This window comes from Cyprinus carpio, chromosome B18 (assembly GCF_018340385.1).
Source record: "Cyprinus carpio isolate SPL01 chromosome B18, ASM1834038v1, whole genome shotgun sequence".
NCBI lineage: Eukaryota > Metazoa > Chordata > Actinopteri > Cypriniformes > Cyprinidae > Cyprinus > Cyprinus carpio.
In genome coordinates, this window is record NC_056614.1 from 18,693,271 (window position 1) to 18,708,784 (window position 15,514).

The window sequence follows — 15,514 nt, forward strand, 5'->3', positions numbered from 1 at the left end:
AGAGAGAGAGAGAGAGGGAGAGAGAGAGAGAGAGAGAGAGAGAGAGAGAGAGAGAGAGAGAGAGAGAGAGAGAGAGAGAGGGAATGAGAGAGAGAGAGAGAGAGAGAGAGGGACTTTTATTTTGAAAGGCTTCTACCGTATTCACGTTAAAGCATTGCGACAAAGTATTTGTAGACAACACGTTGCAGTGTGGATGAAAATGACCACAGCACTAATAAAGTCTCTCACTATATTAACGAAACCTATTCGAGGTAAGAAAGAATATATTACAATCGTGGTAAAAAGTGTCAAAGCACTTTGTGTTGTTGACTGTGTGTTGGCTAAATTCAGTTAGTCTAACGTTAGTCTGGCAGAAGCATTGCTCGCAGTCGCATGTTAAGAGAAACAAACATTGTTAGCTGCTTTCTCATCCTTATGTTGTTCCAAAAGTGTATGACTTTCTTTAGAGGTCAGGCAGATTTTTAGGTTGGCTAGGTTCTGGTAGACTCGGTTCACTGTTAAATTTCAGTGTATATATATTTTCAATAACTTAATTGAATGTTGACTGTCATTCTGCCCAACATCTAATTTTCTGCTTCACAGTAGAAAGAAAGTCATGCAGGTTTGTGTGATGTTTATGTTCTGTAAATTTTTGTAATGCACGCAATGATGGACGCACACTCTTTTTTTTAGAGGCTCAGCTGAGCGATGGCCATGGCACACAAACAGCTCTTGTGTCGGCTCTCCAGAGGAACCTGTCAGAGCTTCAGAAGCACATATCTGGGGATGAAGAGCTGGCGGAAGCCCGACAACTTCTGGAGGAGGTCAGAAGAGACATCACATGGGTGTGCAGTGATACGGATGACCTAACCTGGAGCTTTGTCCAGGAATGTCTTCTCTTATTGCTCTGCCTGGCACGTCACCTCAACCGCCTCCTGGAAGCCTTTCACCAGAATCCTACTGCACCAAATCCTGCGACCCCTGAAGCAGCTCCACCGCTTTCTCCAGATGTTCTCAGTGTGGCCCAGCAAAAGACACTGGGCACTGTGCTGCAGTTTGTGGTCACACTGGGTCTGTGTCCATATTTAGCTCCTGGTGTAGGAGTGGCTCTGGGGCTGCGCTCAGCTTTCGGGGCAGCAGTGGAGGGGGCAGTCCGACACGATGTGGCACCTGCAGGGGAACAGCGTTTACTGATCACCACTAATGTGCTGCTGGAGGTGTCTGCACTGTCATCCCTAGCAACACCTGTGTTTACACGCCATTTGGGGGACATCATGGCAGCTCTGTGTCAGTTAGCATATCGGCCGAAGCGCCCTGAAGGAGATGGTACAAACAGCAATAAGGTAAAAATACACAAATATTGAATACTTTTTTGACCACTTTGTCCTATAGTCTCTCTTTAGGTCCGGTGTTTCTAAAACCATGGACAATCTGGATTATAAATAAATTATGAATTATACAAATATAAATTATATATATATATATATATATATATATATATATATATATATATACACACACACACACACACACAACACACACACACACACACACACACACATATATATATATATATATATATATATATATATATATATATATATATATAATATATATATATATATATATATACACACACACACACACAACACACATATATATTTGTGCTATAAGAATAATAGGAAGACTCACTGGTATGACATCAAAATTCAGAAAATTCTTTCAAGTTTCATGTTGGCCAAAGCTAAATGTTTAACCATTTTGGCCTTGCTTATCTACCACAGGGGCTGACGGTAGAGGAGCGCAAGTCCTGCAAAGAAGCACTCCACAATCTTCTTAGGAAAGTGTATCAGCCAATCGTCATCAAAGAGCTGCTTGTTCTGCAGGGGGGTCCTAAACAGGTGTGTTTTGCCCACTATCTTTCTGTATTTTTTTCTGATGTGTTAGTGTTTGTGTGAATTGATGGAGGCATGCCATGTGTAAATCTGTGATTTTCTCTAGGCATCATCAGGTTCCAGAGGTGGAGGAAAGGCTCTAACCCAAGCTCCTGCGTGGCTGAGGCGACTGTGTGGACAGTTGCTGTCTGACAGGTTAATGCAACCACAAGGCGTCCAGGCAGTGGTGAGGGCCATCCTAGAGGGGACCGGAGGTAAGGCTGAATTTAGCAAAGAGATCAGATGGTGAATTTGTAATTTCAACATCTGAAAAGGTGTTTGAGGGAATGTAATCAAGTTTACAAGACATTTTACAATAAGTTTTTAGTAAAATTGAGGAATTTTTTGTGTGCTTTATTTGCTATTATTAATTTAAATGATTAATAAGAGAGCATTATACCAGCCATTTGTTTTGTTACTGACTTCAAAACTTGTTTCAACACTCGTTCAGTGATGCAACCCAAATATAGTATATTTACTAAAAAAAAAAAAAAAGGTTAAAAATAATAATTTTTTAAAAACATTTTACATTTCTATAAATACCCTTTTATTTACTTTTTCTTTTATCATTTATGACTGTTATGTATAATTGGTAACCTATTTGTCCTTTATGCCCTGTGCATGAGTATAAATACATTTGCCACCTGTGTTCCAGCTCTGTTTTTTTATTGTCAGTTTTATTCCATGAAATGCAATATCCTGGAACTGTGTCCTGTCTCCTAAAACAATTACCCCCAGGGTAGATGCCTGGGTTAGACTGGATAGAACTAAAAATAGGAGACATGGCAATAAGTGAGCAATTATGTTTTGCCTATTCTATAAACAGCACAGTGTCAGCAGGTTGGAATCATAATTTTGGAAGTTATGGAATCATAACTTATGGAATCATAATTTTTTGAATGGTGGTGGAAAACATGTATATTTTCATCCAGTACATAACAAAAAATTCCCAATGTGTTTCCAGTGGATTTATCGTGGGATTCAATGTGGCATTCTTTTTTAGCCTGTGTTTCACATTTCTGACCAGCAGGTGGCGACTCTGACTGGAGGAAATGTGATGCTGTGGCCAAGATACTTGCCGCCTGTCCTCAGCAGTCTCTCTCTGCTGAGAGTTATTACAGTCAAGTGTGTCCACAGGTAAAGTAGTGCATTATTGCCATAATGATGATCTAGAGTTTTGTTTGGTTTGCAAAACATAGTAATAGTCATATAATAACAAAAGTAACAGTGTATTGTTATCCGTTTACTAAAAATATATGCAGATTGTCTAAGATTGACTCTAATTATAGGATGTAATGTCACTGGATTTAGGTTCTGGAGCTTCTGCATTTCAAAGACAAGCTGACTGCACAGCAGTTCCAGAGAGTGGCCACCAGGGCGGCACTCATCATGGTCCAAGAACGGCCTGAGTTTGCGCAGCGATTCCTTCTCTTTCCTCTTCTCTCTCCCCTTCATCACTCTGCAGAGGGAACTGGTTAGTATGTGTGTTAGGAGTCTGGTAAAGCATTCTGTAGTGGCTGATTGATATAGGTTGTTATGCTCTGAGTGATAAAGCTGCATCAAGAGTTGCATGTAGCCTTTTGAGCATTATAAAATTAACTGATAAGCTTTTGCAGGAGATGATCTATCCCAGGATGGAGTGCAGGAGTGGGAGCTGACTCGCTGTATTGAGGATGTATATAAAGTAAGCAAAGCATTCTGTATTGTTTAAGCACCATATCATAAATTATATGAAGAAAAAACTACGAAACTGCAATATCATCAGTTACATAAGAGTGGTGTTTCATTCTGGTCAGATTTGTGTGGTGGGTAGCAGTCCATCAGAAGTGCTGCTGAAAGCTCTAGCAGATGTCATCTCAACACTGTTCAGTCTCTTTTGCTTCACCAAACAGAATGTCTCTCATTTACGGTCAGTGTGCATTCTGAATTTATGGCTGAAGTATTTATAAATCATTATATGTTTGGACTAAAAGTGGTTGTTCCTTATAGCACATCATGTCAGGAGATCCTGATATGGTTCCTGTCTCACTCAGAGCACTCGGTTGCTCTTTCGCAGCTGAAACATCTGTGTGGACTGCTGGGAGAAGTTAGTGGAGTCAGACATGGCTTTCAGTTCTCACCTGGCAGTGAAGGAGGGGCCAGACTTACGGTCAGAGAGCCTATCAGGTATTATTAACAGAGAACCCAACAATAATTATGTACTGTTTTGTGGAAAATTGTAATATATGAGTCAGAATATATCGATCAGCTAGATGACTCTTTTTCTCAACTCTAAAATAAACAGAGAGCTTTGAAACGATGAATGCATGTTTTTAAATGCCTAGTGATGAATTTGTATAATATTGTATCAGTATAATATCAACCATCAGCTACCCTGAATTACCGTTTACAAAATGTGGGGTTAGCAAGTTATTTTTAAAACTTCTATAATATGTATAATTCTTTCATGCACCAAATCAGCATATTAGAATTTTTTCTGAAAGAATTTGTGACACTGAAGACTGGAGTAAAGGCTGCTGAAAATTCAGCATTACCATCACAGAAATAAATTATATTTTAAAATTTATTAAAATAGAAAACACTATTTTGATTGTATTTTTGATTAAATAAATGCTGCCTTGATGAGCATAAGAAAGCTTTGAATGGTAGTGTATGTAGCAAAGCATATCAAATCATTATCATTACCTGTTTCTCTTTCTGTGTGTTTTGGCAGTGATGAAGATGACGCCCTTTATGAGAAGGTCTCAGGTGAGCAGTGGAGAGTGCAGTGTCTGGTGCAGTTATTGGGAGAGATGAAGGACAGTGACCTGCCTGGAGAGTTTTTTCTACTGCTGCTGCAGGTGCTGACCCCTGCCAGTCAACATTTGTAACTGCTGCTCTAAACTGTAACACACATGATAAATAAAGGTTCTAAAGATGTTTTTATGACTCTAAAGCAAAACTTGAGGCCTCTTGACTTTGGTGGATGCTATAAAAGTGGTTTGAATTTGAAAGTGGATGCTGAAAGCATGCTACACTTAAGGTGGTGAAACCTCTTGCAACATCTGATATATCCGTTTCGTGCTGTTTCCAGGATTTAACAGCTGTGGCAGCTGAGCAGGAGGAGGTTGAGCAGGAAGTGGACACCTCATCTATGACCCTGCTGGAGTTAGAGCAGCACCTGCTGGGGCGTGTGAGTGGACATGGACAGAGACTGGCTCTGCTGCAGGTGTTGGCCATCATGTGTGACGGTCTTCCATACACACAGCTGCTCCGCAAACCCACTCAGGTGTGATGTAGAAAAGATCATGCGATCAATGTTATTTAAGCATGTGAAATTGTTCCCTCTTTTCTCTTCCCTTAAAATCTTTTAAGCTGTTTTAACATTTTGTATTTTCTGCTCTTATTTGACTGAGGTTTTAATAGGGGGCATCTAAAAATAGAGGACATCCTCTCCTGGCCAGATCTGTTCCACTTAACTCACAAAAATTAATATCTTCTCTCTGAGGGTTATTTAGGACACGAGTATGAGACTCTTTTGGCACAGTTGTGCTAATTTATGTAGTGATACTAGGAGAAGGTGTGACATTTATATGCCAGCAATACATTGCTCTTTCTGCATACAGGTGCTTGGGTTTATAGTTTCCATGCTGCAGAGGGCATGTGTTAGTCTGGAGCGTGGCACTGACAGCCCAGTGGAGAGTCAGACTCTCAGCATGGGAATGGGGCTTGTGGCCACTCTACTTTCTGGAGCTGCTGAGGTAGTGTATTATTATACATTTTGCTGCTGTACTGCGTTAGACTAACCAAGACTTGTCATAGCCCTTACATATTATTGCTCTTTTGTTGGTTTTGATTGCTTCTATTGTCCTCATTTGTAAGTCGCTTTGGATAAAAGCATCTGCTAAATGACTGAATGTAAATGAAAAATCTTTGTGGACCTCTTATGTATTATTTATTACACATTTGTGCCTGTGTATATCTTCTTTCAGCTCACTGCAGATGATTATTCATCAATGGGTGAACTGTTGCCCCACCTTGAGCAGATTTCCCAGCAGCACCCAGAGCCAGTCATCCAGGAGCTGGCGTCTGATCTGAGAGCCACTATTGCCACACATGGGGCTTATCGCCCTAAAACTGTCCCCAAAACTGCCACCCAGCACACTTCTGCCCAAAGTCCTGCTCAACCTGCGGGCCACAGTTCAAACTCCCTCCCAGCTCGTACACAGTCATCTAGAGTTCCTTCCAGACAACAGGACCGCTCACAACCAATCTCACATCCCAAACATACAACAGACTCTGGTGCAACACCTAAAGTTAATGACATTCAGAGAACTGGAGTAATACCCAATTATGGTAATTCTGAACCCTCATCCAGTAAAGCTTTCTCTGAGTGCCTGTTGGAGGCCTGTGACCCGGATGTGCCCACTCGAGCTGTAGCTCTGCGTTTACTGACCCGCTCTGTTAGTGATGGAGACAAAGAGGCATTGCAGAACAAGGACAAACTACTAACAGTAAGTTTTTTTTTTATATATATATATATATATATATATATATATATACACGTGTGTGTGTGTGTGTGTGTATGTATATATGTATATGTATATGTATGTGTGTGTGTATATGTGTATATATATATATATATATATGTATATATATAAATATACAGTATATATGTGTGTGTGTTTGTGTTTGTACAATGGAGAGCCAGTGCATAATAAAACTGGCCTAGCGTGAATTTTCTTAAAATACATTTTCCACTGTGCACGATTTGAGAGTGGTTGGATTTACCTTATTTTGATAAATATATGATATTTATTTATTCCTGTGTACGATTTCCAGTTCATCTATTACTGTTAACTCTAAATGCCTGGTGAATTTTCTTTTTATTTAGGTTATAAAAATATTTCCTCCATAAGGTTTTTTTTGTTTTGTTTTTTTGGTAATTTTTAGTTCTAGAGTTGCGCTTTGATGCCACTGATCATTATAGCATCTGTAAAATACTTATTCTCTCAGTATGCATTATTCTCTCTGATGCTAAAAGCCAGGTGTCACGTACACATCTCTCCTGGAGTATGTGTAGACTCTTTCCTGGGTGACACTGTTAATATGGGCCAGTGATTTTCAATGTTCCTCATTCTCGTGTGCTATTCCTGAGGGTGGGTGAGGGTCTAGACCATGTTTTATAAATGAGGTGGGATGTTTAGTGTTGAAAACCTCTTGCTTGAGGGCACCAGAAGACTCTCATGGGATCTAGTTATGATGAGCAGCTTTCTGCAGTGTCTCATCTAATATTCTCTGTAATAAGAGCCTCTTCTGTGTCCATTGCTTCATAAATAGAACCAATTCACACATAAGCATGGACACAAATGTCACAACTATGACAACACCCAGTAATATATGTGTACCTCTGGGAAGTCGATTAAGTTTTTTTCCTTCCCTTTTGATGCATTCATAAGTTTTGGATATATATTGTGTCTGGTTTTGCCTTTTTTTTGATCGAGTCATTAACACATTTAGGTTATTCTTTTATTCTCTCTCAAGTCATACTACTTCACCTCACATCAACTTATTTAAATCTCTTAAATCCGCAGGCCACAGACATGTTTTAATTTGCATTACTGTAAACGTGCTTAGAGCTGAGCTAATGGTTTCTTGAAAAACTGTCAGCGATAATTAGACGAAGGAATTAATTAACTCTGCCTTAATTCTTTGCTCAGCTTTCACTGAATTATTTCAATGTGTTGCAGCTCTTTCTGGAAAACCTGGAGCATGAAGACTCCTTTGTGTATCTGTCTGCCATTCAAGGTAATTCATTCATTAGTTCAAGAAAGAAATCAACCTGAATTTCTTAGAAGTACAACAAAATATGACAATCACACCTGCATTTGCCTTTGTTTTTTCATGACTATTGATGGTTTTAAGAAATTAATGTCAAAATTTGGTTTATTTGTAGCTGTGATGGTACATAATAGAACAGCTTGGTTTTGACTGGTTGAATGGGTTTGTTGTAAATGGAGGCGTAAAGCACAGACATTACATTGACCTGATTTACTTTGCCAGCAGGATTCACTGTCAGCTTTACCTCGGCACATTATAATATGTGTTCAGCTCCCACACTCATCTCCCAGTCACTCGTTCTTAAAGAATACAGACCTTTTAAACCTTTCACTTGTTAAAAGACCAGATTTTTTGCTTAGGCGTACTGTAATAAATAGATAAAGCATCCATTTCCTGAGCTCATCAATGTAGTAATTATGGTAGTTATGTTTTCAGGTGAATCTGAATAGAATTTAATTTTTACTACTTATTACTACTAATTATTTTTTTTTATTTATTTTTTTTATATATACTACCATTCAGAAGTTTTGAGGTCAGTAAGAGTTTAGTTATTTTTATTTTTTTATATAGACATTAATTTGATAATAAGAAGTTTACATTTTTACATTGTTTACAAAACATTCTATTTCAAATAAATATGGTTCTTTTGAAGGTTCTGTTTATTAAAGAATCCTTAAAAAAGGAATCACGGTATACACAAATATATTAAGCAGAACACGTTTTTAACATAGAAAATATGTTGAAATATTTCTTGAGCAGCTAATCAGCATATAAGAATGATTTCTGAAGGATCATGTGACACTGAAGTAAAGGCTGCTGAAATTATCTTTGCCATCACAGGAGAAAATTACATTTTAAAATATTAGTATACAAAACAGTTATTTTAAATTGTAATAATATTTCATAATATTGCTGTTTTGCTGTACTGTGATCAGATAAATGCAGCCTTGGTGAACATAAGAGACTTCTTTTAAAAATGTTAAAATTCTTTCTCAGACTTTTGAACAATAGTGTATATTGATAAGCAGTTGTGGAGGATCTTCTTTGTATATGTGTCTTTCTCAGAAACTACTGAATCAATCTCAGGTTATTTTAAGAAACAGCCTTGGGATTTACAAGAACATTGCTTTTGGGCCAGCAAACAGATTTGAGTGATCTGTTTTGGGTTGATTAGCCAAACCAGCTCTGTTTGCAACCAATATGATCTCACCTCTTGTCCATAAATAGTCATATAGGACCATCTCAACCTTTTTTAGCCCTATTGAGGAATAGCTGAGTTAAGGTTTTAATGCTCTGGCAGCCTGTTGTGGTTTTTATTCATCCAGTCTTAAAGAGGATCTGTCAGACGTTCAGTCTTTTTTTTCTAAGCTCTTGTTTCTTTTTTTCTGTTTCAGGGTTGGCAGTGTTGGCTGACACTTTTCCTGAACAGATTCTGGAGAGACTGCTGGGAGAGTATCAGACTGGTGCGACTGTCGGTTCCCCCAAAAGGGAGCGCTCCCTAGAGACACGCCTCAAAGTGGGCGAGGTTTTAATGAGAGCCAGCAGGGCCATGGGTGAGCACAGTTCTTTCTTTTTTCTATTTCTTTCAGAAAACTTTCTTTTAATAAACATGCTTCATTTCAGGACCTGTTTGTCAGATCTGGGCAGTGCCGTATCCTCAACACAAGTGTGTGCTTATTCATTGTGTCTCGAGGTCATTCAGTCTGGGTCTGAGACATGTCGTCTTGGCCTGGCTCCTTAACGCTAACAGACCGAGCTCTGAAAAAGCCCAACAGCTGCTACAGTCCACTGAAACCGCACAATGAGTCTCACAGCTCTCTGTCACTTTCATAGTGCCTTCACACACAGCAGGGGGCATCACACACTTCACCCGCACACTTGAGCTCAATTTACATTTTCAACCCATGAGTATTATCTAATGGGACACTGATTTCAATCCCAAAATCCTTGTCTTTGTAATAACTTAATATCTAACATGCTGTTTCAAAATGTACACATCTAGACTGTAATTTAAAAAATCCTTTTCCCGCATAAGTGTACCTCTGGTTTCTAATTAAACTGGTCACTTAATAAGGGGCCTGGACAGATGGCCACAGTTAACAAGAAGCACAGGATCAAAGAATTGTGTGGTACTTTTTTCTTACCGCTTTCTTTTTCCTCCCCTTTCTCATAAGTCTAGTCCCCAACAGCCATTAAAGCTCTTTTGATCTGTTTAGAGGATTGGTCAGCCGAAGAAGTGGACATTCATGTCTGAATAGGTCCTGGCACATGGGATCTGGAAGGTTTTGTAGAGTTTGAATGATGTCTCAAAAAGACCCAGAAAAATCAGCTGTGGGTAGCAAGACCCTCTGGACCTACCTGGTAGCCGTTTTAATTGCTTTTGTCTTGTTTTATCCTTAATAATTTCCTATAAAGAATGCAAATTTCTCTTACACTAATACCTATTAGTGTGAGGAGGAGTTGTTTATCGGAGTCCTTTTCATACAAGCCAAAAAAATCCTAGTTTAGTGACTTTGCTCATGCTGTAGGAACGTTCTTTGGACTTTCTCAGACTTTCACACCGAGATGGAGAGATTGGAAGAGGAGTGGCGACTTCAGCTTTGTGTGTGTTTGAGTGTGTGTTTGATGTGTGTTCAGACTGGAGCTCTCATCCGGTGCACTGTATATGTGGTATTAGAAAGAATTAGTTAATTTTTGTATTATTTAAAGACTGTTTGTCTTTATAGATCTGTACAAATAATTTTGTCATTAATCTTTTAGGTGATCTTGCTCCACACTATGGCCGCCCTCTGATTGGTGTGTTCCTGAGTGGCACACGAGATGAGGACAGTAGTGTGCGTGCCAGCGGACTCTCTAATTTGGGTGAACTCTGTCAACGTCTCAACTTTTCCCTCGGATCAATGGCGCAAGAGGTAGTACCACTCTAGAATTCAAAACCTAAAAGTCAAGACAACCAGTCAAGCTGATGAAAAGCTGATTCTGTGTGTCATTTAGTCTGTAATTAGTTCTTTTTAAGCAGACCCCCAAGGCTGCTTTTAGTCTGATGTCATCGTTCTCTTTACTCTGCACAGCTGTGTGTGTGTGTACACGCATACATCTCTCTTCACGAGATTACCACGTCTAGTGCTGAGATCAGGGTTTCTGCAAGCACAGCTGGGTGGTAGATGGATGAACCTGAACTGCGTCAATTAACTGATTTGCTCTTTAAAATCAATTTCTTGACTGTAGATCTTAATGTAGCAATTGATTATGGAATGACAATGTCCTATTTTTAGAATCTTTACCATTCAAAATCATCACATTTTTAGAATTTTTAGAATATTATATGTAGAATTTGTGATTTTAAACTGAAAGCGATGACAGTATTTGCATATTGAATTTTATTTGGTTTTCTTACTTCAATTCATTTGCATTCTAGATTGTTTTTTTTAAATAGTGACCTAATTTAAAGCTGTCTGTAAAAGTGGCACATAATGTGTTGATTATGCATCGTATTGATTCTTACATAGCCAACAGAAAAGGGGAAGAAAAATAATGCTTTTCATTAATTTTTAAAGGGATAGTTCACCCAAAAATGAAAATTCTGTCATTAATTTCTCACCCTCATGTCATTCTAAACCCATAAGACCTTAGTTTATCTTAAGAACACAAATATATTTTTTGATGAAATCCAAGAGCTTTTGTGTAAGGACATCGTTAAATAGTCCATGTGACATCAGTGGTTCAACCTTAATTTTATGAAGCTACAAGAATACTTTTTGTGTACTGAATGAAACAAAAATAACTTTATTAAGAAAGCTCTCGGATTTCATCAAAAAATATATTAATTTGTGTTCTTAAGATAAACTAAGGTCTTACAGGTTTGGAATGACATGAGGGCGAGTAATTAATGACAGAATTTTAATTTTGGGGTGAACTATCCCTTTAAAATCCCAAGATTGGTCTTTTACTCTTATTATTTTCAGTGGCTGATGCAGACATGTTTGTACAGCATTTGTACAGTTCATGATACAAATGACTCTTGTGATCTGATTAATTTGTTGATTTTTTTTTTCTTTCATATGTAAGTGAAATGGACATTAATAAATGAAATATACCCAAATAGATCAGAATTTAATCAAATCGATTTGAGAACTTGTGAATTAGAATCAAATCAATCTGTATGGATACCCACCCCTAAAGTACCTTATTTTTATGCAGTAAATAATAAAAGCATATCTGGCCTTTAGCGTTATACTTTTGCTGCCTTGCAAGCATTGATATTTCCTTTAGGAATTGCAGATCTAGTATTCTTTAAAACTTGTCCCAAAATATGAAATGTGTGACTGCTTTGCACAGTTGGAATGCAGTTTTTTCAGTGCTTGTACATACGTTTGTTGAGAAAATCTACTGTAAGCGGCTGAGCTGCAGCAGTGGTCTAGAGATCTTCATGAATAAGCATCTCTGTCAGTGTGACTAACTGGGCTGCTTATTCATGAAAGCGCTCGTCTGCAACAGGCTGTTCTCCACCGTCTTGACGATTAGCCTTCTGCAAACCCGTGTGCATGTGTTTAGACATCAATCGACCTGCTGCATTGACATTAAGATCAACTAGTGCAGCATTGCAGATCTTTGTGGCCTGTGTTCGTTCTTGTGTTTGACCTCTGTTTATATGCTGATTCCTGCAGCTGAGCACGTGTCTCACCGCCCTGATAAAGACAGACAAAGAAGCAGAGGTTCGAAGAGCTGCGGTCCACGTCATTGCTCTTGTTATTAGGGGCCTTAGTGATAAAACCACTCAGGTGAGTGTATTTGTGATCAGTTAATCATGAAACTATTATGCAGTTGCTTTTATTAAAGGAATATAAAAGGCTTTTTGTATTCATGTATTTTTAAGTAAAATTAATTAGTATTTTACAGTTTACAGAATATGTCTTATTTATGAGTTTATAGAGTAGGTTGTTAGGTCTGCCAATCTGGTGTAATCAGATCAACACACGTGTTCAGTGGGGGGAATTCTTCCAGCATCTGGACTTATGAACAGCAGCTGTAATGTTCTACTCTCTTATTTAGAGGTCACCTGCTATGTCTAATCATCACTATCAGCAGACACCCTCGTTCCCACGGCCCTGATCACTTTCCCAAAGATGGCTTTCATTTGGGATAATAGCTCCTACAGGTCATTTGGTACATGATGAGTAAAAGTAATACTAATCTAAACCATAGGATTTTTTCAAAAGAAAAGGTTGTCCTTGATCATACAGAAATTCTACCTGCTATGTTAGAGTGTTGTTGCCAAGACGTTGAACTGAACAAGAACATGAACTGTTCAGGAAGAGGTAATAAAATTTAACTTTTTGGTTAGAAGTTTGCTTTGAATCCTTTTATAAAGTATTATGGCCTATGTATCACAAGTTTAGAGTTACAGCTGTAACTGTATTAACCAATCAGAGCTTACTTGGATGCCAGAACATTGAGTCTTTGATCCATTGGACTATTAGCAGCCATCTTTAACAGATGTTTAGCCTGTTGTAAGATCATATGAATCACACCACTGACTGATTTAAACATTTTATTAATAATAATGTTTTTTGATGTTGTCAGCAGGCTTGGCAGTCAATTGCAATTCAGACTTTACAGACTACAGTTCTGTTCTCCCATAATGCAGGGTTAAAATCATATTTCAGTTAACTTATTTAAATATATTTTGTGTAATGCAATGGGGTATGAATCACAAGAATGCCACAGGAGATATGAAAGGGAGATATTTGATCTTTGATACCACTTATGCTAACCATAATTTTCCTCTAATGGAATGATTTTAAACCGTGAATATGTCTTGAATGATAATGACATTCTAGTTGTCAAATTTGTCCAGCTTTATTATTGTTAGAGAAAATAAAAACTAATCCTTAATGAACCCAAATAAACTGAAATAAATAATTAAACAATTACTTTTAACAATTGCATTTTAACATTAAAAAAAAAAATGTATAATAAAAATTATACAATTACATTCAGAAAATATATATGTATTTTTCAGATTGTGTTTTATAAATAAAGATAGAGCCGACTGAACTGGTCACTGCTGCTGCAAATGACCTTTTATACTTTGAGCCCCTGATTTACAGCTCCAATGTCCACCGTAGTCTTGAAATATTTGCACATGTACTTTATAGGACAGATTTTACCAGACAGGCTCAGGCGGTGCTGTCCCTTGCATGCACCTTGGCATTGGCCTGGGTGTAAAGTCATATCTGTCATCACCGTCTGTTGGGTTTCCCAGGATGCAGCTTCACAAAGGTCCTTCTGGTATGAGGAACGGTTGTTACTTGGTACAGCTGTTGCAGTAAGTAATGAGATGGAGCGTCCAGGTAAACCTTAAGTCACAACGGCTGGTGTCCTTTTAGTGTGAAGTTAAAACCGCTGACTGCTCACGAAAGCGCTCTCCTGCTGTGAAGGAGAAGGTCAAGAGACCATCTGCCTCAAGAGACATATACTGTACTTGTTATTTTCTCTTCCTTGTTTGTTCTTTTTCTCACATTGCATTGTACAGTAAAACAGTACATCTGCTTACTAAGTGTTTTTCTCTCCCCTTCTGCTTTTTCAGGTTCTTGGGGATGTTTTATTGGAGCTGTATCGGGCTCTGAAGTGGGTGGTGCGGTCGGATCCAGATGAGGTGGCTGTACTCCACGCTCAAATTGCTCTGGAGGAGCTGGATGATGTCATGAAGAGGTTCATCTTCCCTCAGCAGAAACTTGAGAAAAGGATTGTGGTACTTCCTTGAAAACGCTCCAGGACTAACATGACCTTGTTGTAGACAGAGGATTTTGTCTTAGAGTTCCACCATCCATTAAATTTATACTTGTAGTAATTGAAAGATTTATACATTTCAGGGTTTTTCTTTCTTATAATCATTTTCACAGCTATATTTTCATTCTCAAGCCAGAAAAAAATGTCTTAGCATTGATAAACTGGCGTTGTGGCTTTTGCTCTCTGGTACACTGGGGTTAGAGGGCACCACAAGCGATATATCTGTGTGAAGAGCTCTGCGGTAGCTGCTTTCCTCTCTTTTCTGCACTCGTGATAAAATGCCTGTTTGCTTTTTATCGAATGTTTGTGGAACATATAAAAATGGCTAGGTCATGACATCATTGGTAAGATACGACAGGGCAATTAGTCATTCTCCTAAATTTTCTCCCTGTGCACAATACTGAAACTTTCCATTCATGTTAACCGTCTCTATGGCTGCCTGACCTCTTGGGTCTGCACCAAAGCAGAGCTGGTTAAATACCAAGTAAATACAAAAACTCAAAATGTTAGTTTGGTCATGAGGTGCCTCTGGAATAAAATAAAAGTGCTTATTTTTTCCAAAGATTGTCTAATGTGTTTAAATTATTCTGTCGTTAACCGTTTCTTTTCCCCTTTGCTAGGACTGTTTTAAAGTCAGTGTAAGCACATGTCCAAACATCTGGGTTAGGCTGCAGTGCCCCAAGTTCCTGTGCTGTAAGGTAGTGGATGTGAACCAACCATTCACCTGCTAAAAGTAGTTCACACTGTAAAAAAGAAAACACATAAGGCACTTTCTTTCCTCTGTGAAATGTAAAATTACATTTTAAGAAATGATATCCATGGATATCAAAACTGATTGGTAACAAACATTTAAAATATTTTTTTTTGTTTCACAAAAGTCAGTCATACAGGTTTGGAACAGCATGGGAATGAGTATATGATGGCAGAATATTTATGTTTGAGTAAACTATCCCTTTAAATATTTCTGAGTGAAGCAGGAAAAATGTAGG

General features: G+C 38.2%; 1 protein-coding gene across 2 annotated transcripts; it reads left to right on the forward strand.

Annotated features, from left to right (window-relative positions):
• The first annotated feature begins 120 nt into the window (after window positions 1-120).
• Window positions 121-15,087, forward strand: tango6 (transport and golgi organization 6 homolog (Drosophila)). Of its 2 annotated transcripts, none has more exons than XM_042744184.1 (18): window positions 121-251; window positions 673-1,322; window positions 1,764-1,880; window positions 1,981-2,128; window positions 2,941-3,050; window positions 3,225-3,387; window positions 3,530-3,597; window positions 3,710-3,822; window positions 3,903-4,079; window positions 4,627-4,753; window positions 4,987-5,181; window positions 5,519-5,653; window positions 5,885-6,406; window positions 7,643-7,700; window positions 9,128-9,286; window positions 10,494-10,645; window positions 12,401-12,514; window positions 14,323-15,087. In XM_042744184.1, the coding sequence occupies exons 1-18, from the start codon at window positions 194-196 to the stop codon at window positions 14,497-14,499; spliced, it is 3,243 nt and encodes a 1,080-aa protein (XP_042600118.1). In that variant the 5' UTR covers window positions 121-193; the 3' UTR covers window positions 14,500-15,087. The 2 variants fall into 2 exon arrangements, with proteins under 2 accessions (XP_042600118.1, XP_042600119.1); XM_042744185.1 differs by having other exon boundaries at window positions 2,944-3,050.
• The last annotated feature ends 427 nt before the right edge of the window (window positions 15,088-15,514 follow it).